General features: G+C 45.0%; 1 protein-coding gene across 1 annotated transcript in view; it reads right to left on the minus strand.

Annotated features, from left to right (window-relative positions):
• Positions 1–23,212, minus strand: part of ANO2 (anoctamin 2) — a 294,279-nt gene that overhangs the window by 63,031 nt on the left and 208,036 nt on the right. The window contains exons 15-16 of the mRNA XM_054574699.1: positions 14,438–14,515; positions 7,623–7,818 (exon numbers count right to left, since the gene is read on the minus strand). Of these exons, the coding sequence (XP_054430674.1) occupies positions 7,623–7,818; positions 14,438–14,515 (274 nt within the window). The remainder of the gene's footprint in view (positions 1–7,622; positions 7,819–14,437; positions 14,516–23,212) is intronic.

A 23,212-nucleotide genomic window follows, 5' to 3' on the forward strand; every position in this document is an offset into this window, starting at 1 on the left:
AGCCATAGGTCCCAGGCTGGGCCACAGGCAAGCACACATATCCACACACACCCAAACATATCCTTGCTCTGGAAGTCCGTTCCTGCGTAGGCTCCGGGAAGCTGACCCCTGGTACCAGTGCTCTGAGCCCACAAAGCCGGCCTTTTACCCTGCACTATAAAAACACACGTTGCGCATGTGTGATGGCAAATTAAATCCATCCATATATACCCCAAATTTTCTTCTTTAAAGAATTTTTAACGTCCCAGCAGCCTTTGGTATCAAGTTTTCCCCTTCTTTTTGCTTTCTTTCCTCTCTTCCTTCCTTAATAGTTATACATCACCTTATGGTGAGGCTGACTTAGAACTGGGTGCAAACTTTTAGACTCAGGACTTTCCGGTGGCATTTCAATTATTTTTTACATTAATAAAGCATGAGGGGCCCCAAAGTCTCTGAATCTACAGAGGGCTCCTCCTGCATGGAGGCCTGGGAGGCAAGTGACAGTACACTCAGAGCTGGCTTCCACTGAGTCTCCTTTCTTGTCCCCAGAGACCCCCACCACTTGACACTCACATGGGTGTGTGCATTGCATTTTAAATCTTTTGGAGCCTCTAGTGTGTTTTCTTTTGCTTTCCCAATCCACTTAGAATTTCCTGAGGAACAAGGACACTCTACAGGCATAGAGGGTCATGGTCTGAGCAAGAACACCGACCAGACTCACCACATGACTGTGGGCCTGTTATTTACCTCTGTGTGCCTCAGTCTTCTCATCTTTAAAATGGGAGTGTTAAGACTGCCTACATTACTGAGGCTGTTTTGAAGATTAAAAATACTGATATACATAAGGTGCTTAGAACAGTGCTTGGCACGGGATTGGGGGGTTTGTGTGTTTAATGCATGCACACATGCGCTCATGTACACCACTATTAACCATGGGCTTTGGGAAAGTTTCTAAACCTCTGCTGACTTCTCGAAAGTAGAATGCAAGATGACTGATCGCTAGCACCATGGTGAAACTTATGTGGGACAATGTATATATGACGCCCACAAGTGCCGGGAACATGGCAGGTGCTCGATAAAAACCAGGTGCTTCTCCCCACACCCTCCTTTTGTTCGCTTCCCTGTCCCAACTTCAGTAGCATCTGGGGCAGCAACAACTGAGGAGGAGGATATCGACAATATTTAAAGGACTCAGAAACACAGCCATTTCATAGGAATGGAAGACTTTGATTTAACACAATTATCATTTTTTGAGTACTTACAACAGGCCCAACCTTGTAACTAGAAGAGGTTCAGTAGAGAGTGAAGGATGAATTGCACAGCTCCACACACAACTCAGCACTTTGCACAGTTTTGAAAGGGAGGGGAAGAGGAGGCTGCAGTGGAGGAGCAGGAGTTAGAGGATGATGCTGATAAAAAACAAGCTGATGGCATCTTCATTATTCAGCCTAGAAGCATGGTTATCACCCTTGCCTCCTCCACTCTGCCCCTAGCCAGAACAATTTCCCACAGCCAGAGAACCAATAGGCCCCCTTGCCAGGCCAAGCCTGACCCATGCCTACATCAGTCAATGATAAGGCCCTATGGTGTTCAGGAGCACTAGACATCTTGCTCCCCAGTGCGTGGGCTCAGAAACTCATTGTTGCAAAGCCGTAGTATATCTCTGTGTCCTGACCTAAGGAGGGAACTGCTATAGTCTGAATGCTAAGTCCCTCCAAAATTCATGTTGCCCATTGTGATTGGAATCCTGGAATCAGGACGTAGGGCCTCTGATAGATGCTTACTCATGAGGGTGGAGCCCTCATGAATGAGATCAGTGCCCTTATTAAAGAGGCTTCAGAAAGACCCTTAGCCCCTTTCTCTCCATGAGGATACAATGAGAAATCTGCAATCTGGAGGACGGCCTGCACCCAACCCTGCTGGCACCCTGATCTCAAACTACCAGCGACCAGAGCTGTGAGAAATGAAATTCCGTTGTTTATAAGCCACCCAGTCTGTGGTGTTTTGTTGTAGCAGCCCAAACAGACAGGACAGAAGCATAACTTGAGTTCTTCTGCTTGGTGACTCTTGCTGCCTGGCTTCCCGTGATATCCTGTCCTTTTGGCCTGAGTACCTGTGCTGTTGCTTTTTTCCTACCCTGGGAACCAGATCTCTTCCCTGTAACCACTATCTGTGACCCCTTTAGGAATGAACAGATCATGGGAATGAAGACAGTCCTCGTCCTACCCATTCACTGGGATCTGCACAAATTTCAATTACTGGTGCTTGCTGAACTGGGCTGTACACTTTGTACTGTGAGCTGTGGCTGCCCAGGCTCCAAAACTTTGTTCATTTCCTTAACAACTTATCCCAGCACTGTAGGCTTCAGCTCGATCCCTGTGTCATCAGTGCTGTGTGGTCCCAGATTAAAGCAGGTCTTGTACCCAGGCCTATGAGCATTGTTATTATGGCAGCCAGGAAGACAATTACTGTCTTTATCCACCCCTGCTGAGTCAATCATTTTCAAGGCATTTAACAAGTTCTGTCTTCTGTAATAACTGTTTGTGGCAAGGATAAACCTCAGATAGCCTGACACCTGGGCACATTGAGGGATGCTCCGAAGAAAGTGGCTGTCCATCACCCAGCTTTGCAGGAAACACTTGGGAACGTGTTGGTGTTGTTTACACCAGCTGTTTGCACCTGGTGAGCAGAGTATGTATTCACAGCCTCCTCATCAATCAGGAGATCTGGGGCAGGGAGCCAGACGGGTATTAAACCTAGCGTGAGAATGGCAAAGGAAGCCCTAAGCCTGGCAGAATCCTCATTCCACTGGGTGGCATTATCCACAGCCCCGTGTCCCCATGGAGGCCCAGGGGACTCTGAAACCATCCCTTTGCCTGCAGTTATGCTGGTCATCCCCTGCTCTGCACAACCATTTCCATTAGTGTGTATAACTCTTTGCCATAAAGGAGAATTCAAGTCTTCTGATATCTCTGTTGCACCTCTTAGTCACAGTTCCATTGTGACAACTTTGCATTTGCCTATTCATCTCAATATTTTCTCAAATTCTTTTGTAAGCAGGCAAAGAGTTGAAATAATGAATACATAAACATTCATCGAAGCCTCTACTGAGACTTACAGGATGCTTAGCTTATGGATATTCCTTGAAAAGAACTTTTTGAATGGAAAGAGAGATGACTTTGCCAATGATTTCATCAACAAATTTATGCTAAGATCTACAACAAGGCAGGCACTGTGAGGTACATAAACAGCAAGGTAAGACAGAGTAGCTATTCTCCAGGACTTGGTAGTCTGGTTGCAGCAAGCAGCAGAGACCATTTAAGTTCAAAAAATATCCACTGACATCCATATATTCCACTGTCTTCATAATTAGACTGGTCCTCGCCAGTGATGGATGGAAGTGATGATGGAAGTGATGGATGACACTTCCAGACTGAAGTGTTTCACAGCCTCTGTGTGACTCCTGCCGACCACCCCAGCTCTCTCTTTCGCTAACATTGTGTCCATGTGGACTCCATCAGTCTGGGTCCTTGAGTGACTGTGTGAAGCAGAGACCCTGGCTTGTCACACTAGACATGTAGAGTGAGCAAGAACAAATAAACAACTTCACATTATGCAACTGAGATCTTCTGATGCGTTTATTATGCTAGCACAACTTCATCTATTCTATTACTGGGAAACGCACACAAATACAGTAATGATATTGGGCAGTACATGGTCACTTCCAGTGAGCAGAGTAGATAATACAGTCCAAGTGACTCCTGCCCCGCTGGTTTATAAGCCACCAAGTCTTGGGGATTGTGTCCCCTCTGCTTTTGCCTTTGCTGTCAGGTCTCTGTGTGGTTTGGTGCCCTCCTGTTGTTCAGGTCTCACCTATAATGCTCCCAATTTAACAGGCCTTTTCTAACCACCTGATTCAAAGTACACAATCCCAACAGTGATCCCTGTTTTGCTTGCTCACCTTCCATGAAATGCTCTTGTCTACTGCCTAACTTTCCCTCGCCACAGTGTTGTCCAAGAAGAACAGGGACCATGTCTTTCTTGTCTACAACTGTGCTTCCAGAATTTGGCCTGGCACAAAGTAGGCACTCAGTCAACATCAGGGGTGAATAAATAGATGAATGATCTGTGGCCCAGGAGTTCAGAAGTGTATGGGAGGAAACTCACTGAGGGCTGCGTGTCCAGAAAAGAATTCATGGGGAGGCAGGCCTTGAGAGGCCCTTTAAAGAGAGGGTCACCGGGGGTCATTACAATGGTTACAGCAGCTTGAGCAAGCATGGGTGGCAACACACAGACAGGTGGTTTTGGGTGACTGTGAGTTGAGGACAGTGGGAAGAAGGTGGCTGAGAGCCCCAAATGTTAGATTATTTCTGACTGATGTGCAAGAGGAAGTGCTCTGAGGGGACTGAATGGGACTGATGCCCCCCAAACCCGCTGTTTGAGAAAGGCTGACTGGGTGGGGATTTCTAAGACAGGGGCCCACAGAAAAGAAGCTAAACACAAGGGCACGGTCATTAAGCTGTGACAACAGTCCAGATAGGGATGATAATCTGTGGACAGGAAGGAGGAAATGGTAGAGGAGGGAGCAATTAAACTTGATCCAGAAAAGTTTCCTCTTTGCCCAATGCCACACAGCTGGGGCTATGAGGGACAAGGAGCTTGGGCTAGCAACAGGTTCTTCCCAGTGGACTCTGTAATTCAGTGGTCCTTGCAGTGCACGGCAGCACCTATCTGAGCCCCTAAGGATGTCCAGTCTGACAGACAAGAGCAGCCATCAGGAATAATGTCTGCATGGGTTCCTGAGTGGAGATCCAACACACCACTTCAATCCAGACAGTAAAAAACGTACATAAAAATAGCACAAAAGACACTTGCATTTTAGAGGCAGACTCTGAATTTGAACCTTCCTAGCATGAGGATATAACACTTCCCTTGCTGACCACACATAGTTTTTGCAAAGATGAAATGGGATACAGAATTTTTTTTTTTTAGTTTAAAAACAATTTATGAGTATTACTAGCACAAAAAACAAAATAAACTTGCTAGAATTTCTTCTCCTTTCCAATTGACAGACTTTCTTTGGGAGAACTGGGCATTGATTTAGCAGCCTGAAGGGGCCAGAACTTTTAGGGTGAGGTATACCATTAGAAACAGTGGATGCAGCTTCACTGTATGGAAACTCTTCTGGGGCCCAATGCAAAGAGAATATGCCAAGCCTTGTATGCGGGAGGTGCCCACTAAATACTTGCTAATGAGTTTTTGATTGTCAACCACTCCATTTCTGTTGTGTCTTTACTACTCTCTGGAGCTGTGTAAGAAAAGTGAAATAAAGTAATGCAAATGGGTAGCAGGAAGAAATTTCTACATCCCTCATTCCCTGTTCCTCTCTTCCCTGCTTCCTGCCCACATGCTCAGTAATCTTTACATCAGATCTTCCAGCCTTTCTCCATGCTGGCATCTTATATCCCTGCCCAAGTAATTCTGCAAACACACAGCTCCTATCACATCACACCCTTCCAAAGACCCTCAGTGGTGTTGGAGCAATTGAGTCAGGAGCTGCTGAGGCGACATTTCTCTAAGCTGCTGGTGTTTCTTCTACATGGAGGGAGCGTGATCATTTGCGATGTCCTGACTCATCTCCGCCACCTCACTCATTTCTCGTCTTGGGTGACAGAAGGGGAAATAGCTTATCTCAGTGGTCAGTCTGGAAGGTGACAGTGGCACTCCTCGCCTGCCCATTCCTCTGCCCTTCCTTTGAGGAGCAAAGGGTCTGCAGGAAGCAGTTGTCCTCTGTGCCCCCCACGTCTGTCCTAAGAGTTTCAGGGCTGCCCTGTCCCCTGTTGCCCGCTGTTGGGAGGGTCTATCGGTCTGCAATCCAGAATTAGAAAGCCTACTGGGCTCTCCAACTAAGACGCTTCCGCTGATGGAGTCCTTTCCACTTTAAAGGTGATATCCTGGCTTTTGTCTACATCTGCCTTTGCTTCATTTCTCAGCTAGTTCAGGACTCGGGCCAGGACGATGGATACTTTTCGTTAGATGCCCCTTTGAACTCCTGCAAATATTTTTCCATTGTCTAAAAAATAAGCAGAGTCCTCAGCTTGACATTTGAGGTCTTCCAACAAACACAGGAAAAAAGGTATCATCAACTTTCTGGGCCCAGTCTCCCACTATGCTGTGCCCTGGACATGCCACAGACCCTAGAACAACCACTCCAACGGCATCCTGGGAATGCTTCATGTTTTCTTTCTTCCGTATGCTAATCTCTGCTCCTTCGGCTCCCTGGTATCTAGGCCCGCCAAAATTTTACCCACCTACCCATCGTATAAGCGCAGGCACATGCCCCTTCTCTGTGTGCCCTCCTTGACCCTGAGGGATCTTATCTCTCTCTTCAGTGCTGGATTTCGCATTCTGTCTCTTCTGCCAGGAACCTTCTCCTCCTGCCCACCCCCTCCTCCCCCTGCACATGCCTATCGGACCACCACTTATCTCTGAGCTCTCTGACTGGAGGCCTCTACCTCCGAGCCTCCCCTGGGCCCTCAGGAGTGTTGGCTGGTCCTCCTAAGTGCTTCCATAGAACCCCGTATACCACTAAATATGCGGAAGTAAAATGCTCTCCTTACTTGTCTCAAGAAGTTTATGAAGGCATATAGATAACACTTACAATTATGTACAAGGCTAAAGAGAGCAGAAGTGCCACTCCAGATGGTAAATTGCCTACATCCACATAGAAACCAAAGGTAAATGCTCACTGTGAACAGAGGCCCAGCCGGGGAAAGGCACTGAACGAGTAACTGGAATAAGTGAAGCCTTTCCGGAATTCTCTGGTCCCCCAGGGAAGGCTCTCTCAAAGAGGGGGTTATCCTATCAAGTGTCTAGCTTCTAACTGGTCAGTGAATTAAAGACATCATATCATTAATTCAACTTCCCGGAGGTGAATAGGAGGCCGAGACTCCTACTCCCTGGATTGCGAGGGAAAGGGAGTGCATCCAGGCCACCCAGAATAAATCCGATGAGGAAAGGGTCTCGGCTCTCAGCCCTCCCCCCACCTAATAAGCACAAATGCCAAAAAGTGGTGTTCAGGCAACAGCAGGTTGCAGCTCAAATGACATGTCTGAATATTGAGGCCACTGCATTTTTCTCACTGGCTTGAAGCTTGGGAAGTCTGATATGCCTCTTTGAAGTTTGCTTGGTGCACAGGGAATGTGTGGATTTTCTGAGGCCTCTGACAATGTGGGGATAGATAAGACCCTCTCGGGCTCAAGTATCAAGAGGCTTTCTCAACTTTATAAACGCTGCTGGGAAAATGAGGAGAGCTGAAACTCTGAGATTTTTAACAGGAAGCGTTGAACTGGGCTTGCTTCTAAGTTAGGCTAAAGGGAATAGACCCATGGATTATTCTTAGGGGAGAGTGAGGCAATCGACCTGGGCTGGAGAACAATTTCTGCCTAGGGGAGCCCTTGGTAGGCCATAACAGCACATAACCACTCTACTCCCTCATTTCTCCAATTTAGATGCACTGTACAAAGCATCCTGTTCCCGTTCCTTTTCTCATGTTGGGTCATTACCACGTAAAGTGTTGCCCACATTGAACTGACCATGTTCAAGGGGGCCCAGGGCAAATAGGTGATGCGATGGCACAGTACCTATTTGGGTGAGCCACTTGGCCACGGCACCATAGATCTCATCCAGGATGAGGATGACCACAAGGTTGATGATGACTGCCGTTGCTGTCACTGTCACCCGGACATTGGAACGCGTGTCCTTGTTGAGAGACAGAGCAGCTGCAACTGTGATACGATACACAATGACTGCAAAGACGATTGAGAAGGTCAGGGCAATCTGTAGAGGAAAAACAGCAAGAGTCACACATCCGTGGATAATTACTAAGCACCTCTTATCTGCTCGGCCAACAGTGCTATGTGCTACATCAGGTATTCTTAACCTGGAGTCCGCTGGTGGGCAACAAGGGAACTGCAAACCCTCTAAACTCATTCAAATTCTGAGTATTGGTGCATTTTTCAGGAGATAATGTCTCCCATTTTTATCAGATTCCAAATGGCCTGTAACGCACACAAAGAACTAGGAATAGAAACATTGGATACTGTGGTGTGTATGATACACATGATGTGATTGTTTTCATGAGGGAGCTTTCAATTTACTATGGAGAAAAGAAGAATTTCTGTTAAACCACACTCAATAATACCTGAGAATGTATTAAGTGCTAAGTGAAGACTATAGTTGTTCAAGGGACTGAGAATACAGAGGAGCAAGTAGATCTGAGTGCTCAGGGAATAGTTTGTGGAGCAACGGGATTTAAACTGGGACTCAATGAAAAGAAATAGTGAGCCATTGAAGGTGATTGAGCCGAGAAGGGGTGAGAGCTTGATGGGGTGGGTGCGAGAAGGCTGACCAAAGAAGAAAGGGTCAGAAAACGGGAGGGAGATTTTCACACTGTCAGTCCCCAAGGGGAAAAAAAAGTCACCCGAGTTTCTCTACCAGGCAATCTGAAATGGAGAACTCAGATTTCTCACGTGGTGTCGAAATCTCTCGCTGCTATGTTTAAAAGGAAAGTCTAGCAGCCACTTGCCTTCGAAGGATCCCCCATTACCTCTCTAGAACCTAAAAATACCATGGCACTCTCCCAGACTGGCTCCCTCCTCTCTCACATCACAGCCCAGGGAGGGCTACTTCCCAGAACCACAAATGTCAGGAAAAGAAAGGGCCCGGGATAAGCCTCCTAGATGGGGCAGGGGGAAGAAAGAGAGCAGCCAGGTGTTTAACCTGCTCAGAGAAAAAAAGTCTAATTTGTTCCAGTCAAGTGAAGTCTTCTTTCTTAGAATTCTTTTTGCAAAGGAGGCTGTTCAGGTCATATTTCCTCTGGGGGCAGGGGATGGAGGGCTAAAGAGAAAACACGGGGAGAGAAAGGAGCAGGTATAAAGGTTCCCTCTGAAGACACAAGCTCTCCTGGACTGTCCATTCTCTCCATACAGAGGAGGGGCGGGGAGGGGGCTCAAGCTTGGGCTTTGCAAGCTGTGTGACCGACACTCTGGTGGGCTGCAAACGGGGAATGGGTTGCAGATGTGTCTGAGGAATGGATGTCTTCAGACCTCTGGGGGCAGGGTACTTGGAGGGGCTGATGCCTGGGGTGTGCTGACGGCAGCCTCAGCCGTTTATCCCCCTGTGCTTTACAAATATTAGTGTTTGCCCTGAGGGCCACGGTGTGAAAAAGAAGCCCTCCCTGAGGAAGAGAGGATGGTGTTGTTCTCTGGGTAGAGGGCGGGTGTGTATGTGCGCATGTGTGTGTACTCATACATGTGTATGACTGGGTGGAGGAGAGGTGGGATGGGAAAATCGCTCTGTGGGAGGCCCCTCTTCTGATGCAGGGTGGGGGCAGGAGCAGCAGAAACACCCGGCTCCAGGACGAGGGAGGAATGACAACCACGACCACGTAAGTGGGAAAACCAGGATGAGACATCGCCGCTCTCCAGCACTGTCGACATTTTCACTTCCCATTCCTCTGGGATTGTCACTGCCAGACAGTAAGGGCCTGGAAAACATGGTGTGAGATTCTTTTTACCCAAAATCACTTTTGCAGTGAAGGTCAGTGATGGAAGCAATGATGAGGCGGGGGCGGCCAGGGCATCGAAGTGTGTGTGAGTGTGTCTGCGTGAGTGTGTGAGTGTGTGTATATGTATTTGGGGTTGGGGTTGGGGGAATGACTAGGGGTAAAACAACAATGGCAAAAACATCCTTTGCTTTGGAGACTGGGGGTGGTGCGTGGAGAAACGAGTGCACAGGAGATCAGCTTCTCTCCTCCTTCTCTAAGAGGCCCAGTTGCTAAATGGGGAAGGAAGAAAGCTCTTGCTGGCTACACGAAGTGTGATCCCTGGGACCTGCTCCATCAGCTGGGAGCTTGGTGCAGGATCTTTAGCACAACTGCAGACCTGCTGACGGAGAATCTGCACTTTAACAAGATTCCTTTGCAAGTTCTAGAGTCACTGCCCTCCTCATTTAGGAAATCCCTTCTTCCTACCCTGTCTACCTCCCCAGCCCCACTCCCACTATGTCCCTTCCCAGCCCTCTGATGCTGTTCTTTACAATCTTAACTTCTCTGGTCTGGATTTTCCATCCCATTACAGAAATCAGGTTCTGAACCTCCCCTTCGGTTTTTCCCATAAGCACCTCAAAATTCACTGTTTTCCAACTGGAAGAGCTTGGAGAGCACCAGCCAGTGCCATGACCATCATACAGATGAAGAAACTGGCATGAAAACAGATTTGTTCAAGACCACAAGGTATGGACAATGACCCTGGTCTCCTGGATCATGGTAGGAATTAAAAGAACTTCAGCATTTCGAGAGATTTATGTTTAGCCTTTGATCTCACATATAAGAAACTGATGCCTAAGAAACAGCAATGTGATTGGTCCCAGGTCCAGAAGGTACATGGTAGAGCTGATATACTAATGGTAATAACATCGTCACCAACAACAGCAGATCCATGTGTAGCCTCTCTTTGTCCTGATTCAGAGCATATTTTCACTAGCACTAATCCTTATAATTACCACAGAAGATATTTCTTTTGTAGAAGCAATTTAGTGCTACCCAGGATTTGAACCCTGCTCTATGGCTGCAAAGTCTACAATCCCATCCTGACTCCCATTATCTCTCTAGAACCCCCATTAGAACTCACAGATTCTGACACTAAGTCCAGCACTATTTTCACCACTTTGGCTGCATTATTGATTTTATTGATTAACTTCAATAAATATTTTCTGACCACTTATGGTGCAAACCACTGTGCTGGGTATATTTCATATTTGTGGTCAGTCTCCCCGACCTAGGGCAAAAGCGCAGCTTGGTTTTGTGCTGCATCCTGTGACTTCAGCTGTTTCATCGAGGTGCCTCAGGTGCGGAATCTGTTTGGTAAAGATTTGCTGATCCTCCACACATGGTCACATTATCATGGTCCTTGTTGCTTTTGGTGTTTTAATCCCATAATTTACTTCTGGGCACAGCCAAATTGCAATGGAAGCCAGGCTACAAAGTCCATAGCCCTATTTGACACTTTAAGAGAGACAGGGAGGAGAGCAAGTTTGATCCTTACCCTCTAGGACTTGCATTCTGAAACAAAGTTAAGAAAACCATTGCACATAACAACTGTTGAGCCTAGTAGCAGCTGGACAGAGTCACCAGCCTCAGCTTCTGGTATGCTCTGAGCAGAGAGCAGGGGGATTAGTGAGAGGAAACTCCATGGAAGCAGCTTTGGGACTGTTTTCTATGGGAAAGGCTTGGAGGAAAGAATAAAGAGGAGTAAGTAGAAATGCACAGGCAGAAGCAACCTCTGCGAGAAGAAACTAGTGGGAGAGTGCCCAGTCTAGGGCATGGCACATAATAGTAGCTCAATTTTTAAAAATACACACACTAATGACATAAGTTGTCTCTGGCATCTTCTTAATTTATTTTCTCATTCAGTCATTCATAAAAGATGCCTTGAGTACCTACTATGTGCCAGTCACCATTTTAGGTGTCAAGGATATACTGGTGAACAAAGATACAAACTTCTTGGATGTTGATCCTCTAATGGAGATAGACAATAAACTAATAAATAGGTAAAATATAGAGTATATATGGTGTGATAAACACTATGAAAGCAAATAAAGCAGAACAGGGTTATAGGGAAATATTGCAATTTAAAATAGGGTGGTCAGGAAAGGCTTAGGTGAGAAGGTGACATTTCAGCAAGGACCTGATTGAGCAAAGGGAGAGTCGGAGCGGGACATGGCGGGGTGGAGAGGAGGGGAACCAGCCCTGCAGAGTTGGCTCTACATCTCATGAGATGTGAAAACTTTAGAGGGTTTGGAGCAAAGGAGTGCTACTATCAGACCTAGATTTTACAAAAATCAGTAGGGAGGACAGTGTAAAAGCAGGGGGATCAGTTAGGAGGCCATTGCAATAATCCAAGCAATGGAAGAGGTTTTCTGATGGCTGATTCCCAATATACAAGTGTAAGTGGCTGTGTTGGGCATAGGAGGAGGGCTCAGGCACCTTGCTCTAGAGAAAGGAAGGACATTGCCTGTGCTAATCCCCTGTCATATAAAAAGAAAACCCAAAGGGGGTCAATTCAAATTGAAACTTTAGCTCAGCATACTGGATTGGAGAAGAAAGAGTAAATTTATCTTTATCCATGCAGGTCTCTATCATGGTGGGGAAGAAGGGCACAGCATGTGACATTTCTTGGCTCTTGTCATCCTATGAAAAACATCCCCAGCTGATCTGGCAGACTGACATCCCTAAAATCGTCCTCATGGCCAAGGTCCTGAAATCTTCTGCCAAGGTTTAGTCACAGGGGACGGAGGAGGGAACGATATTTGATACTCCAGTTTGTTGCCCAAATTCCATAACAGAACGCTCTTTTATAAACACCTCCCTGACCCCTTGATCTCATGTGCCACACATTGTTCCAGGGTAATACCCTGGTCCTCTCGTGTGATGAACTAGGCTGTGAATCCACAAGGCAATTGCCCGTGGCCACTTCTCAGGGACATATTTCTGTCTTTCTCCCTGTTCTACTTAGAACATAGTTTTCTATGCAGTCCCATTAACAGGAAATGGGGTTGACTTAGTTCTATCATCTTTATTCTAAGAATGTAGCCTTTTGGAGTTCCAGTTTAATTGGTGATGACTTCCTGTTAGAATCCCCACTTTGAGTGAGTCATTTCCCCTGATTTCTACCCTCCTTGCCCCCATAACACCTCCAAAACCAAAGCCATTGGCCTAGATGGGAAAATATCCTCAAGGTGGAGGCACCTCCCATTTTCCCTTAGAGCTTAGCCTTATTATTCTGTCAATCCTTCAAGCCTTTAAGATTGAAAAATATATTTATCCAATATTATTTTTGTTATTTTCAGCAAGATGAGATACTATAAACATCCTAACCTATCACTAATGGAGGTAGAAGTATTTTACTTAGCTATTTTCTTATTTATGTACATATTTGTTATCTATAAACTCCTTAAGGGAGGGATTATTTTGTTTTATTTTATGCTCTACCCCGAAGGCCTAAGAATAGCGTCAAGCACATAGTTGGCACCCATTAAATATTTCTTGAATGAATGAATAATCTCTGACAACAAGATGCATATTGTGGGAGGCTTTGAAGTGCTAAATTAAACTTTATATCATTCCAGCGTAACACATTGCAATTCACCACATGTTGTTGAATACATTCTACATGTCCTGCTCTTGTTAAGCAATGAGAAGATAACAAATGTAGACTTCTAAGTTCTGGCAAGGCACCCATCACCTCTGCAGTTCATCTGTGAGAGAAGTTGTTGAAATAGATGCTTCCTTCACTTTAAATTTCTGAGACTAGGACTTGGCTCCTGTCCTCAATGGTCAGGATGTCAACAATAACATCAGGCCAGGATCAGAGTTACCTGTGGCCAGTCAGTCCAGAAAATTATAATCATTTCAGTACCCCCCCCTTTTTTTTTTTGGAATAAGCAAACTCTTTTCCACCCTACAACTAATATGCGGTCCTGCTTAGAAATACTGTAGGAATACAACTCCTTTCTAAAACAAAAGTTCCAGTTTTGAATATTAGAAGGAGTCTACCGATAAAGATGGGGCAGATGTCTCAGTGGCCCATGTTCAGTCCTCTGAGTTTCACCTTTTGTTATTTTCAGCAAGATGAGATGTTACAAATATCCTCAGACCTTCTAGCTTCACTTACTTTTGGATCACTCATCCTGGCTCCCAAGACCAGCCTTCTACCACTTTATTGATATGACTCAAATATGAATCACAGACCCCTTCCTTACCTTCCTTGACACAACTGAGACAATCTGGGCCTGTCAAACAGGCCCTCTCAAACACTCAGGGAGAACACAGAAATAAACATAGCAACTACTGGCAAACTAAAGAAGCAGCTTAGAAAGCCCAGGCTGGCTGTCTCCTGTGGCTACCAGACTCTGTTCTATTCCACAAATCATCAGAGAGAGCCAGCCCACAGCTTCAACAAGCTGCCGCAATTCTATAGCCATCTACCTGATTACTTCTTCCAAGGTCTCGGTCTGTCCCAATGTAGAAGGTACCATCTCACCACCAACCTACCGCATGTAGTTCCAACTTCAAACATCTGTAGTCAAGGCTGGGAAGATAGAACCACCTTCTACCCTCTCCTTTCTAGGAAGATAGAAACTCCTTCAATAGCTACAGAAGGCCACTGACCCCTTCCAGGTCTGGTGTTCTGTCTGAGAAAATCACCTTCCCCTCTTCAGGTGACGGATACCAGAAATGGCCTCGCTATCAGATAAGATCCTGTCCTTCTACAGAGGGATTCATCTTTATTAGCCTCTCATTATTCCCATAGTGTAACAGAAAAACACACCCACAGTGTTCATTTAACAGGATCTAACAAGCATAAGTCATAGGCAGATGTTCCCTCAAGGAAATTACCATGAACAAGATGGAGACGAAGTTTATCAGGTAACCTGGGAAACGATCTCTCCAGGTCAGCTTATCTTCATCATCATCCTGGGAAGAAACAGGAGAGTAGAGAAAATAAGAAGGCACAAATAACAGATAATAATTTTCTCTTAATTTGCATACACTTGCATATCGTTAATCATGCATCATTTTATATATGTATTTTTCTAGTCTCCAATGCCTTACCTTCCATATTAACAACAGCTCTCCTAATTTTGTGATTTCTAGGTAGCCTGAAGAAACTATGGCAAAAAGAGGACAAGATTTGAGTTCTGCCTCATTCTGGTCTGAAGTTTTAAAAAGTTCAACCACTTATCAGCTGCACGCTCTTGAACGTCTCTTAAGTTTTTGGACCCTCTATTTTTTTTATCATAAAATGGGCACAATTGCAACACTCATCTTGCCTACCACACGGCATGGTTTTGTTTGTTTTGTTTTAATGAGAAACATGTGAACATGGTAAAGCAATGGACAAATGACATATACAACCCAACCGCAGGGCAACATCCTAAAATAGAGCATTCTCTAAATAAAACATCAACCATAGGTCCTATTAAGTGGACAAATTACCCACAGTTTTTGTTCTTGAAAGAACTTTTATGTGTTGTCATTTGTTTACCCCAAAACGACTGTGTTCTCTCCTGGTTACAGATGCAGACATTTCTAGATACAGGTTGAGCCGATGCCTTGCAGTCAGTCTGACTGAGAGCTCTACCTTTTCTCCTCAGACTGGGTGCAGTGCACCCAAGCTGCCCTTCTGGGACAACCATGTGTCTGACGTGGAGTCCTTTGGCTTACTCTGACAATCTTCATGGGGTTGGGTGATATCAACAAGGTATGTATGAATGGTAAAAATCTCCACCAATTAATTGCCATGTAACTTTAGTCCAGCCACTTGCTTTCTCTGAGCTGCACTTCTATAAAATGATAAGTGATACAGGGTTGTTCTAAAGACCATTTGATGCCATGTTTGTAAAAATGCCATGAAAGTGGCAAAGCACTCGGTGCTGGTGAGGTAGGAGTCCTGCATTTCTGCGATGTGTCAGAACCAAACTTAGCCTCTGAATGTTCCAGGGCCCCCTCCTCTAATCTCTCTTCCCTCCTGACCACTATTTCAGAATACACCTGATTTGGCTCTAGCAACAGTGCCATCTAGCCTTTGAAAGTTGTACTGTAGGCCAAGGGCCTTTGTGGCCTAGAAGACATCTTCCTAAAAACCTTTGTGCACCCACGGGGTGTAGACCTTGTTGGCAGGAATGGTAGGAGACAGAAGAAAGTGGATTTGACCACTGCCCCTGGGGACCTCACAGTCTAAGAAAGCGAAAGTGACACCCACATACTAAAAGCTTTAGGAAGCACTTCCCAATGTGGGAGTGAGGATTATCTTGGGCACGAGCCTGTGGGGAACTTGAGGAAAAAAATGATGTGTTTTTCTTCCTGCATGTCTGGAGCTGAGCGCAGGGTTGAGCTGGCTTAATAAATGGGGATGGACATGAGTGTTAAGGCTGAAGTCATTTAATAATTAGCACTTTCATTTACAGATGGTGTAAACAAGGGATACTCAGTTTTTCATAAACCTCATGATAGAATCAGGGCTCTAAACTCCTAGCCCAGCAGGCTTTTCATCACACAATTGAGAACAAGGTAAGTGCAGGTTGGGACCACTCTGGATGAGTGACAGCTTATAAATCTATTTCTACAAGGACTGGAACAATGCTCATTTATCTTCTTCTACATTAGACCAAACATCAAAAGGGAGTCACACTTCTTTCTTGTTGCTTCAGTATTAATTCGTAGTTTTACTCCCACTAATGATATTTTCCTATAAGATTTTGATGAGGAAAGCTGAAGGTGGGCTGGTGGATAACAGCACCCAGTAGGGATTCTGCAAAGAAAAGAAGAGGGTACATGGCAGGGCTCTTCCTGAGGTTCATTATAATGAAAGTTCTGATGATTCTTTGACCCTTTTTCCGGTCTCTGGCCTAGAGATAAGTTCTGCCTTAAAACCCAGAAAACCAGATGTGTGCTAAAATACCAGTGGTGAGTAGAAAAGAGGGAAGTCTGGTTCATAGGTTCCATGTTACCAGTTCCTCTGCCAGAGGATTCCCAAGTGAGGAATAGTGCAAGGAGAGGGAAAAAAAACAAAAAACAAAAAACAAAAAACAACCTGTGCTTGGTTCCTGAGATGAAGGAAAGAGGAAACAACCATATGTTAGTAAAGGTGAGACTGGGTTCAGGGTGGTCCTCAAGGCAGATCTGGACAGTCCAGGAAGAAATAGGGGAAAGGGAAGTAGGAACGGAGGAGCAGGAAATATGGCCCAAGATGGCATGGACTCAAATAAATAAATACAACTGTAGAGGATGACTAAGAATCCTGTGGAGGAGTCAGGCATCTGAGATAGCCTCTGTTAAGGTTTCCTGTCCAGTGGTTGTCCGCCTTCTTCAGTCCATGGACCAAGGGGAATGAGATGTCTTTGGACGAGCCTCCACCTTGCAGTGACAATTCTGTCCTGGAGAATGAGCTTTGATTCAGTTCCCCTCAACAAACATGGTCTGGGCATCTTGGAGGGCTGGGCCCTGTGCTGGACACTGAGGACACAGTGGGGAGAAGACTCAGCCCTGCCCAGAAGGAGCTCAGAGACCACCACAGAAACAGAAGGATTTCAATGCTAACCCTATCAAGGCAGGTGGCATGACTATTTTGCATATAAATGAGACACAACTAAAAAGTGATTGACTTGGTTGTCCTCTCAAAGCAACTACCTTAAAGAATATTATTCATTTTGACATAGATGTTCTAGTGCTTGTTGACAAATCACCCCCTCTCATGTTTACATTGATGAGCCCTTTTTTCTGGAAGCCATAGTTTCCATCTCGTACATGAGACACTATCCAAACACAAGAGGCCAAGTGAAACACAAAGATTACCAACTGCCCTCCAAGCTCGCAGAGTTACTTGTAAAGATGACAGTGAGTAAAGCAGACTTCACATATAATAACTGGTTCTGATAATGGAAGCTAATTGAAACTCTCCACTCACTGGCAAATTAAAGATTTGAAGATTCATGGTAAAACACTGTTACTTTAACTACACTCTATGTAATCATCACATAAAAAGCCTGCAGTGTAATGAAAAAGGAAGCAGCCTTGAGACCAGAACACCTGAGCTTAACTCTTAGCTCTAACATTAACTAGTCAAGTAACCTTGGGAAATTTCCAGAACCTTAGTTTCCTCATCTGTAATTATATTCCTGATCTGTAAATGTGCAACATGACAAATTACCATGCATTTTATATAAATTAGCCAACATACAGAGAGTGCCACGCTGGTGCACCTGCACACAGAGGTAGGTGAGAATTCTTAGTGCTTCCCTTTCCTTTTAAAACAGAGATGACAACTCTTGTCCCACCTAAGCGACAGAGGTATTGTGCAGATCACATGAGTGAATGCCTGTGAGAGAGCTTTGTAAACTGTAAGGTGTTACACAAAAGTAAGGCCTAATCAGCTTCATGATTATATCAAAGGCAGGTGATTAGCAAGCACTTAGCTAATGTCACCATTGTTAAGACATGAGCCTAGTTGTCATCTGTGTTTGTTTCTTTGTCCCTGTTATCCTGTTTCTGTTCTCATACTATGGCTCCTATTCCAATTCTCTAATAGCAAGTAGCACAGTGATATTCATGTTACACCATAGAATTGCTCTTTTGAAAATATTTATATTCAGAATATATAGTCTATATACTATCTTTGAAGTTTTCCTCTATATATGCATACACACTTCACACCCAGTTTTCTCCATTATGTTGTGTGGGTTCATTTTTCACAACCAATGAACAAATACTGCAAGCTATTATTAAAGTTCATACTTGATTTGTATTTTCTACGTTTTTACCCACTGGCTGTTTTCTGTTCCAAGATCCTATCCAACCACTGTTTGTGGTCACCGTGTCTCCTTAGGCTCCTCCAGACTATGGAGTTTCTCAGACTTTCCTTGTTTTTGACGACCTTGACAGTTTTGAGGGGTACTGGTCAAGTACATGGTAGAATGCTTCTCCATATGGGTTTGTCTGAAGTTTTTCCCACAATTAGACTGAAGTTGTAGGTTTGGAGGAGGAAGACCGCAGAGGTAAAGTGCCGTATTCATCCCTTCATATCAACAATACAGGCTATAATATGACCTATCAGTGACAATGTTAACTTTGATCTCTTGGTGGAGGTAGAGTTTTTTGTCAGGTTTCCCTCCTGCATAGTTACTCTTTTTCTCCTTTCCATACTTTACTCTTTAGAAGGAAGTCACTACATTCAGTTCACATTTAAAGAGTGAGGAGTTATACTCTATCTCCTTGAGGGGGCAGTGTCTACAGGTTCCCCTAAGATTTAATCTCAACTTTTCTATTTTGCATTTGCTTAAAGCAGGGCTGTAAGGAAGAGATGCTCTCTCATACCAGTGTTAAACCAATACATTGAAGATGATAAATGCCTAGTGATCAGTAGGCATCCTGCTTGGGGAAGAACTGGACTTGGGAATGAAAGGAAGCAGGCTGCGGTCCTCTTTATTTGGGAGAGCCAACAAGAGGCCGGAAGCTGAGCTCTGCCATCATCATTAGCAGCCCTTCATCATCACCAGCCTCACCATCTCCACCTAAAATCAGGCAGGTCAAGAATAGATAGGGTCAGACCAGTTTCTACTGAGATGTGCATACATTAAGCCTATGTTCCTCCAAATATTTTAGGGGCAGTGCTAAGGAGAGGGAAAAACAATAGATTTGGAAATAGAGAATAATAAAGAGGTAGAGACAGGGAATAAAACCTGTCTCTACCTCTTTATTAGCTGACCAAGCTTGAGCATATTATCTAACTTATCCCTACCCTTACATTCACATCTCTACTAGGCTGGCTGGCAAATTTCCCCTACTAAGCACTCAGTGAGTATATGTGATAGTACTTGAAACATAAGTTTTGTATAACCATGAGTTATTATTACTACTCCTCTTTCTTCTATACAAGAAGCATTCATTTAATATCAACTGAGTACCCAGCACTGTGCCTACACTATGCCCTGGGGATATGTAGAAGAATAGCTCACATTCTTTGCCGTTAAGGAATGCCCTAACTACTAGAAGAAACAGAGTAAGATGAACACAAATTAGGACATGATATGACACATGTCATGGGGACATGGAGGAGGGAGTGACCACTTGCCTAGGTGAATAAGGGATGACTTCAGACATGAGGGAGCATTTCACTTGTGACTAAAGGGTAATAAGAGTTTTCTAGGATGAAAAGAGGAATGAATGTATTCCAGAGAAAGTGCCATGCCCAAAAGAACTGTGCTATCATATCATATAGCACTATCAAGTGGTTCAGAGTAACCAGAGGGTAGAGTGTTTGTAGACAGCAGCAGGGTTTCTGGTAGGGTTAAAGGTTAAATCTCTGACCTTCCCATCTCAGTTGGAGACATGCCTCCACCCTCCAACTGACTACCAGTCTCCACCTTTCCTTTGGATCTTACCCTCTCCTCAAGGACTTCATTGTTCCTTATCTTAAACTAGTGTTTTCATACATGAGTGTACATGTTCAAAATCACCTAAAAAACTTCTTACAACAAACTCCTGGGCCCCAGCCTCAGCAGGCTTGGAGTGGACCTGAGAATCTGCATTTCTAATAAGTTTCTCGGGAATACTGGCGCTGGTGCTACTGATGCTGCTGGTCAGGTGACCACATTTTGGTAACCACACTCTTAAACCATTTCCTTTCTGCTAGGTATTGCCATTCACCTATAAACACACTGAAGAATAAGAGCTGCTACTCTTTAATTGCCTTAGATGCCATTTAATTCTTGCAATAACCTTGGAAGTTGCGATTATTATCCTCATTCTGTAGCTGGGGAAAGGAAGTGAGCTTCAGAATGTTAATGCACTTGGCCACAAGCTAATAAGTTGCAGCTCTGGAATCGATGGGATCCCTTGTGATGCTGCCTCTCCAGGGACCTGTCATCTAAAAAATAAGTAGACCAAAGAGCAGCCACACCATAGGAAGGAAATCAGCAGAGAGTACTGCCACAAATGCCCAGGGAGGGGAGTTTCAAGAAGTGAACACAGGTTTTCTTGAGGAGAGATCAAGTACATTAATAGCAGCAACATTATCTATTTGCATTTGCCATTAAAGTTACCTGCAACCTGTGAGATAGTTTCAAAGGAATGATGGAAGCAAAACTAAGACTGCAGATGATGACGAAGTGGAAGGGAGGTGAGAGGAGAGAGCTGCTGTAGTTTGCCTTCTTAAGAAGTTGGAGGGAATAAAGGGTTGAAGCAGAGTTTAATACTAATCCTTCCCCATGCAAGGCCCTCTTCCTGGCTAAAATCTTGGCTTTATTGATCACCCGCCTGGTGAGGACTTTCAAATCTCTATCACCAGCTCAGATCTCTCAGCTGAGCTCCAAACTCATTTGTCCAAATTCTTAGTGGACATCTTCAGTGGAATTTCCCAAGTTCAAAATGTCCCAGATGAGTGAATCATCTTACCCCTTAAACCTTCTTCTTCTTCTTTTATATTCCCTAACTTAGTGAACTGAACCATGGCCCTTTGAGCAGAAACCAAAGGCTGAAACCAAGGTACTCACTTGGGCTACCTCCTCCCACACACTTACCTCAATCAGTCTCAGGGCCTAGAGACCCTATCTCTTTAAACATTCTCCTAGTCTGCCACTCCTCCACTTTCTACTGCTGGTGCCCATGCCATAGTTCAGATCCTTCCCATCTCCAGCCTCATTACCCTCCTTCAACAAGATGATTTTCTTGTCTTTATTCCTCACGAACTGTCAGTTTCAGGATTGCAGACGCCATGTTTGATTCATCTCCATGTATCTGGGGTTTAAGCACAGTGTCAGGTACATGGTATAAGCTCAGTGAGTGTTTGTGGAATCAACATGTCTCTCTCTTATCAGGTCCATGGACCTCAGCTCTGAAAACAATCCTGGTGACACTTCACGAGCCTCACCTGGGTCTCTCTCTCTCTCTGGGCCAGGAGGCAAGCAGGAATTCGACACTATTGGAATTCACGAGGCCAATGGTAGGTGGGGATCAGATCGACAGTTCTTCACCCCTTTCTTCAGCATGCTTTGTCTGCTTTGATTTCTTGAGCCAAGGGATCCAATCATTACAGTAGGTGGAGGTCTTCTATCAACCTGGAGATGACTGCCCTGCACCCCACAGTCAAGGGCAACACCATGGAGAACTGGAGATAGGGAGACTTGTAGCGCCTCAATGGGGTTTCTGAAGGAAATCATAACGATGTGGGTGAATTGAAGATGGAAAAATTGCATGACAGATGGGAGGTGGTCCCAGACAGGGGCCTTACGAAGAGTGAGATTAGGAGACTGACTTAAAACAGGAGTTACGTGGAAAGCTAAAGAAAAGTCGTGATCCACATTCAGTTGTGTCTGAGTAAGGATCAAATAAGGGTCCAAATGACAAGGAAACCCCAAGTTCAATTTGGGCAATGCTTCCTACAGCACAAATCCAGGGGCCATTCTTTCTGTTCCAAAGCCATCCGATCATCCAGTGTGACCCTGATCTGCCATTCTGGTCCCTCTCCCCAGATGAGCCTTCAAGACCTCTCACAAACAACACTTACTCTAAAAACAGAGATCCTACCAACTTCATCATCTTCTCTCTCCCTTTTGTTCTCTCTCCTAAAATAACTCCTCCTCATGGCAGCATTCATGGCCTGACCAGGAGCATGAAGCAGATAGGACTTCATATCCCTCCCTTCACTGAGTACAAGATCCTCCACAGCTTCTATTACCATCACGTAAGCCCCCAGAATGGTCTTGGTCCTCACAGCTCAAGCACACACAGCCTCAGGCTGAGCTTCTAGGCCTGACCCTCAGTCCTATGAACTTGCCCATGACTGACCCCCCAGAGTTATCTAGCAATAAAGGCTTCTAAGGACAGAGCCTCAATCTAGGAGGACTGAGGCAGTCATGTGGCATAGCACCTAAGTCTACAGGCATGCCTGAAACCCAGGGCAGAATGCAGTGTAATTTGTGGCTAAAATGGAAAATATTCTTTATTCTTCCCACTGCTTGGTTTTCCCAGCAGACACAGAAAAACAGACTCTGGCTCCCTGTCTCCCATCCTGAGGTCCTGCATGCTTACTCGGCTGCCTCTGGTTCCCCAGACAGCTTGCTGCTTCACTTTCTCTGTTTCCCAGGGGGCTTCCCTAGCCTTTATGGGTTCCAGTGCTTGGCTGAGCTTCTCTCCCTCCCTTACTCCAACCTTAACTGTTCTACTGTGTGCCCTGTCAGGATTCAAACTGCAGGCAGGTCCTCTCGACTCACTAGTGCTGCATGTCTAAATCCTTAATATATAAACTTACCTAGAACATCACACGAGGCCTTAAGCCAAAAGACCATGGACTTAGAATACATTTAAAGCCTGTGCCATGGTCTCCAAGGCCTGACAAGATCTGGTCTCTAGCTCTTTTCAAACTTCATTTCCTACCATTCAATCCCTTGCTGACTCCATTTTAGCCACACTGGCTTCCTTCCTGTTCACTGAACACACCAAGCTGGTTTCTGCTTCAAGACCTCTTGTAAGATTCCTCTGCTATCTCTTTGCCCAGCTGGGTCCTCTTCTTATTATTCTGTTCTCATTTCTAACATCATATATAGTGAGGTCTTTCCCCATGCCCCAGGCCATGCCCCGGTCTTGTTATTCTCTATCACAACACATCACTGTCTG

Source organism: Pteronotus mesoamericanus, unplaced genomic scaffold (assembly GCF_021234165.1).
Source record: "Pteronotus mesoamericanus isolate MK-2021 breed Mesoamerican mustached bat unplaced genomic scaffold, CSHL_Meso_final contig_263, whole genome shotgun sequence".
NCBI lineage: Eukaryota > Metazoa > Chordata > Mammalia > Chiroptera > Mormoopidae > Pteronotus > Pteronotus mesoamericanus.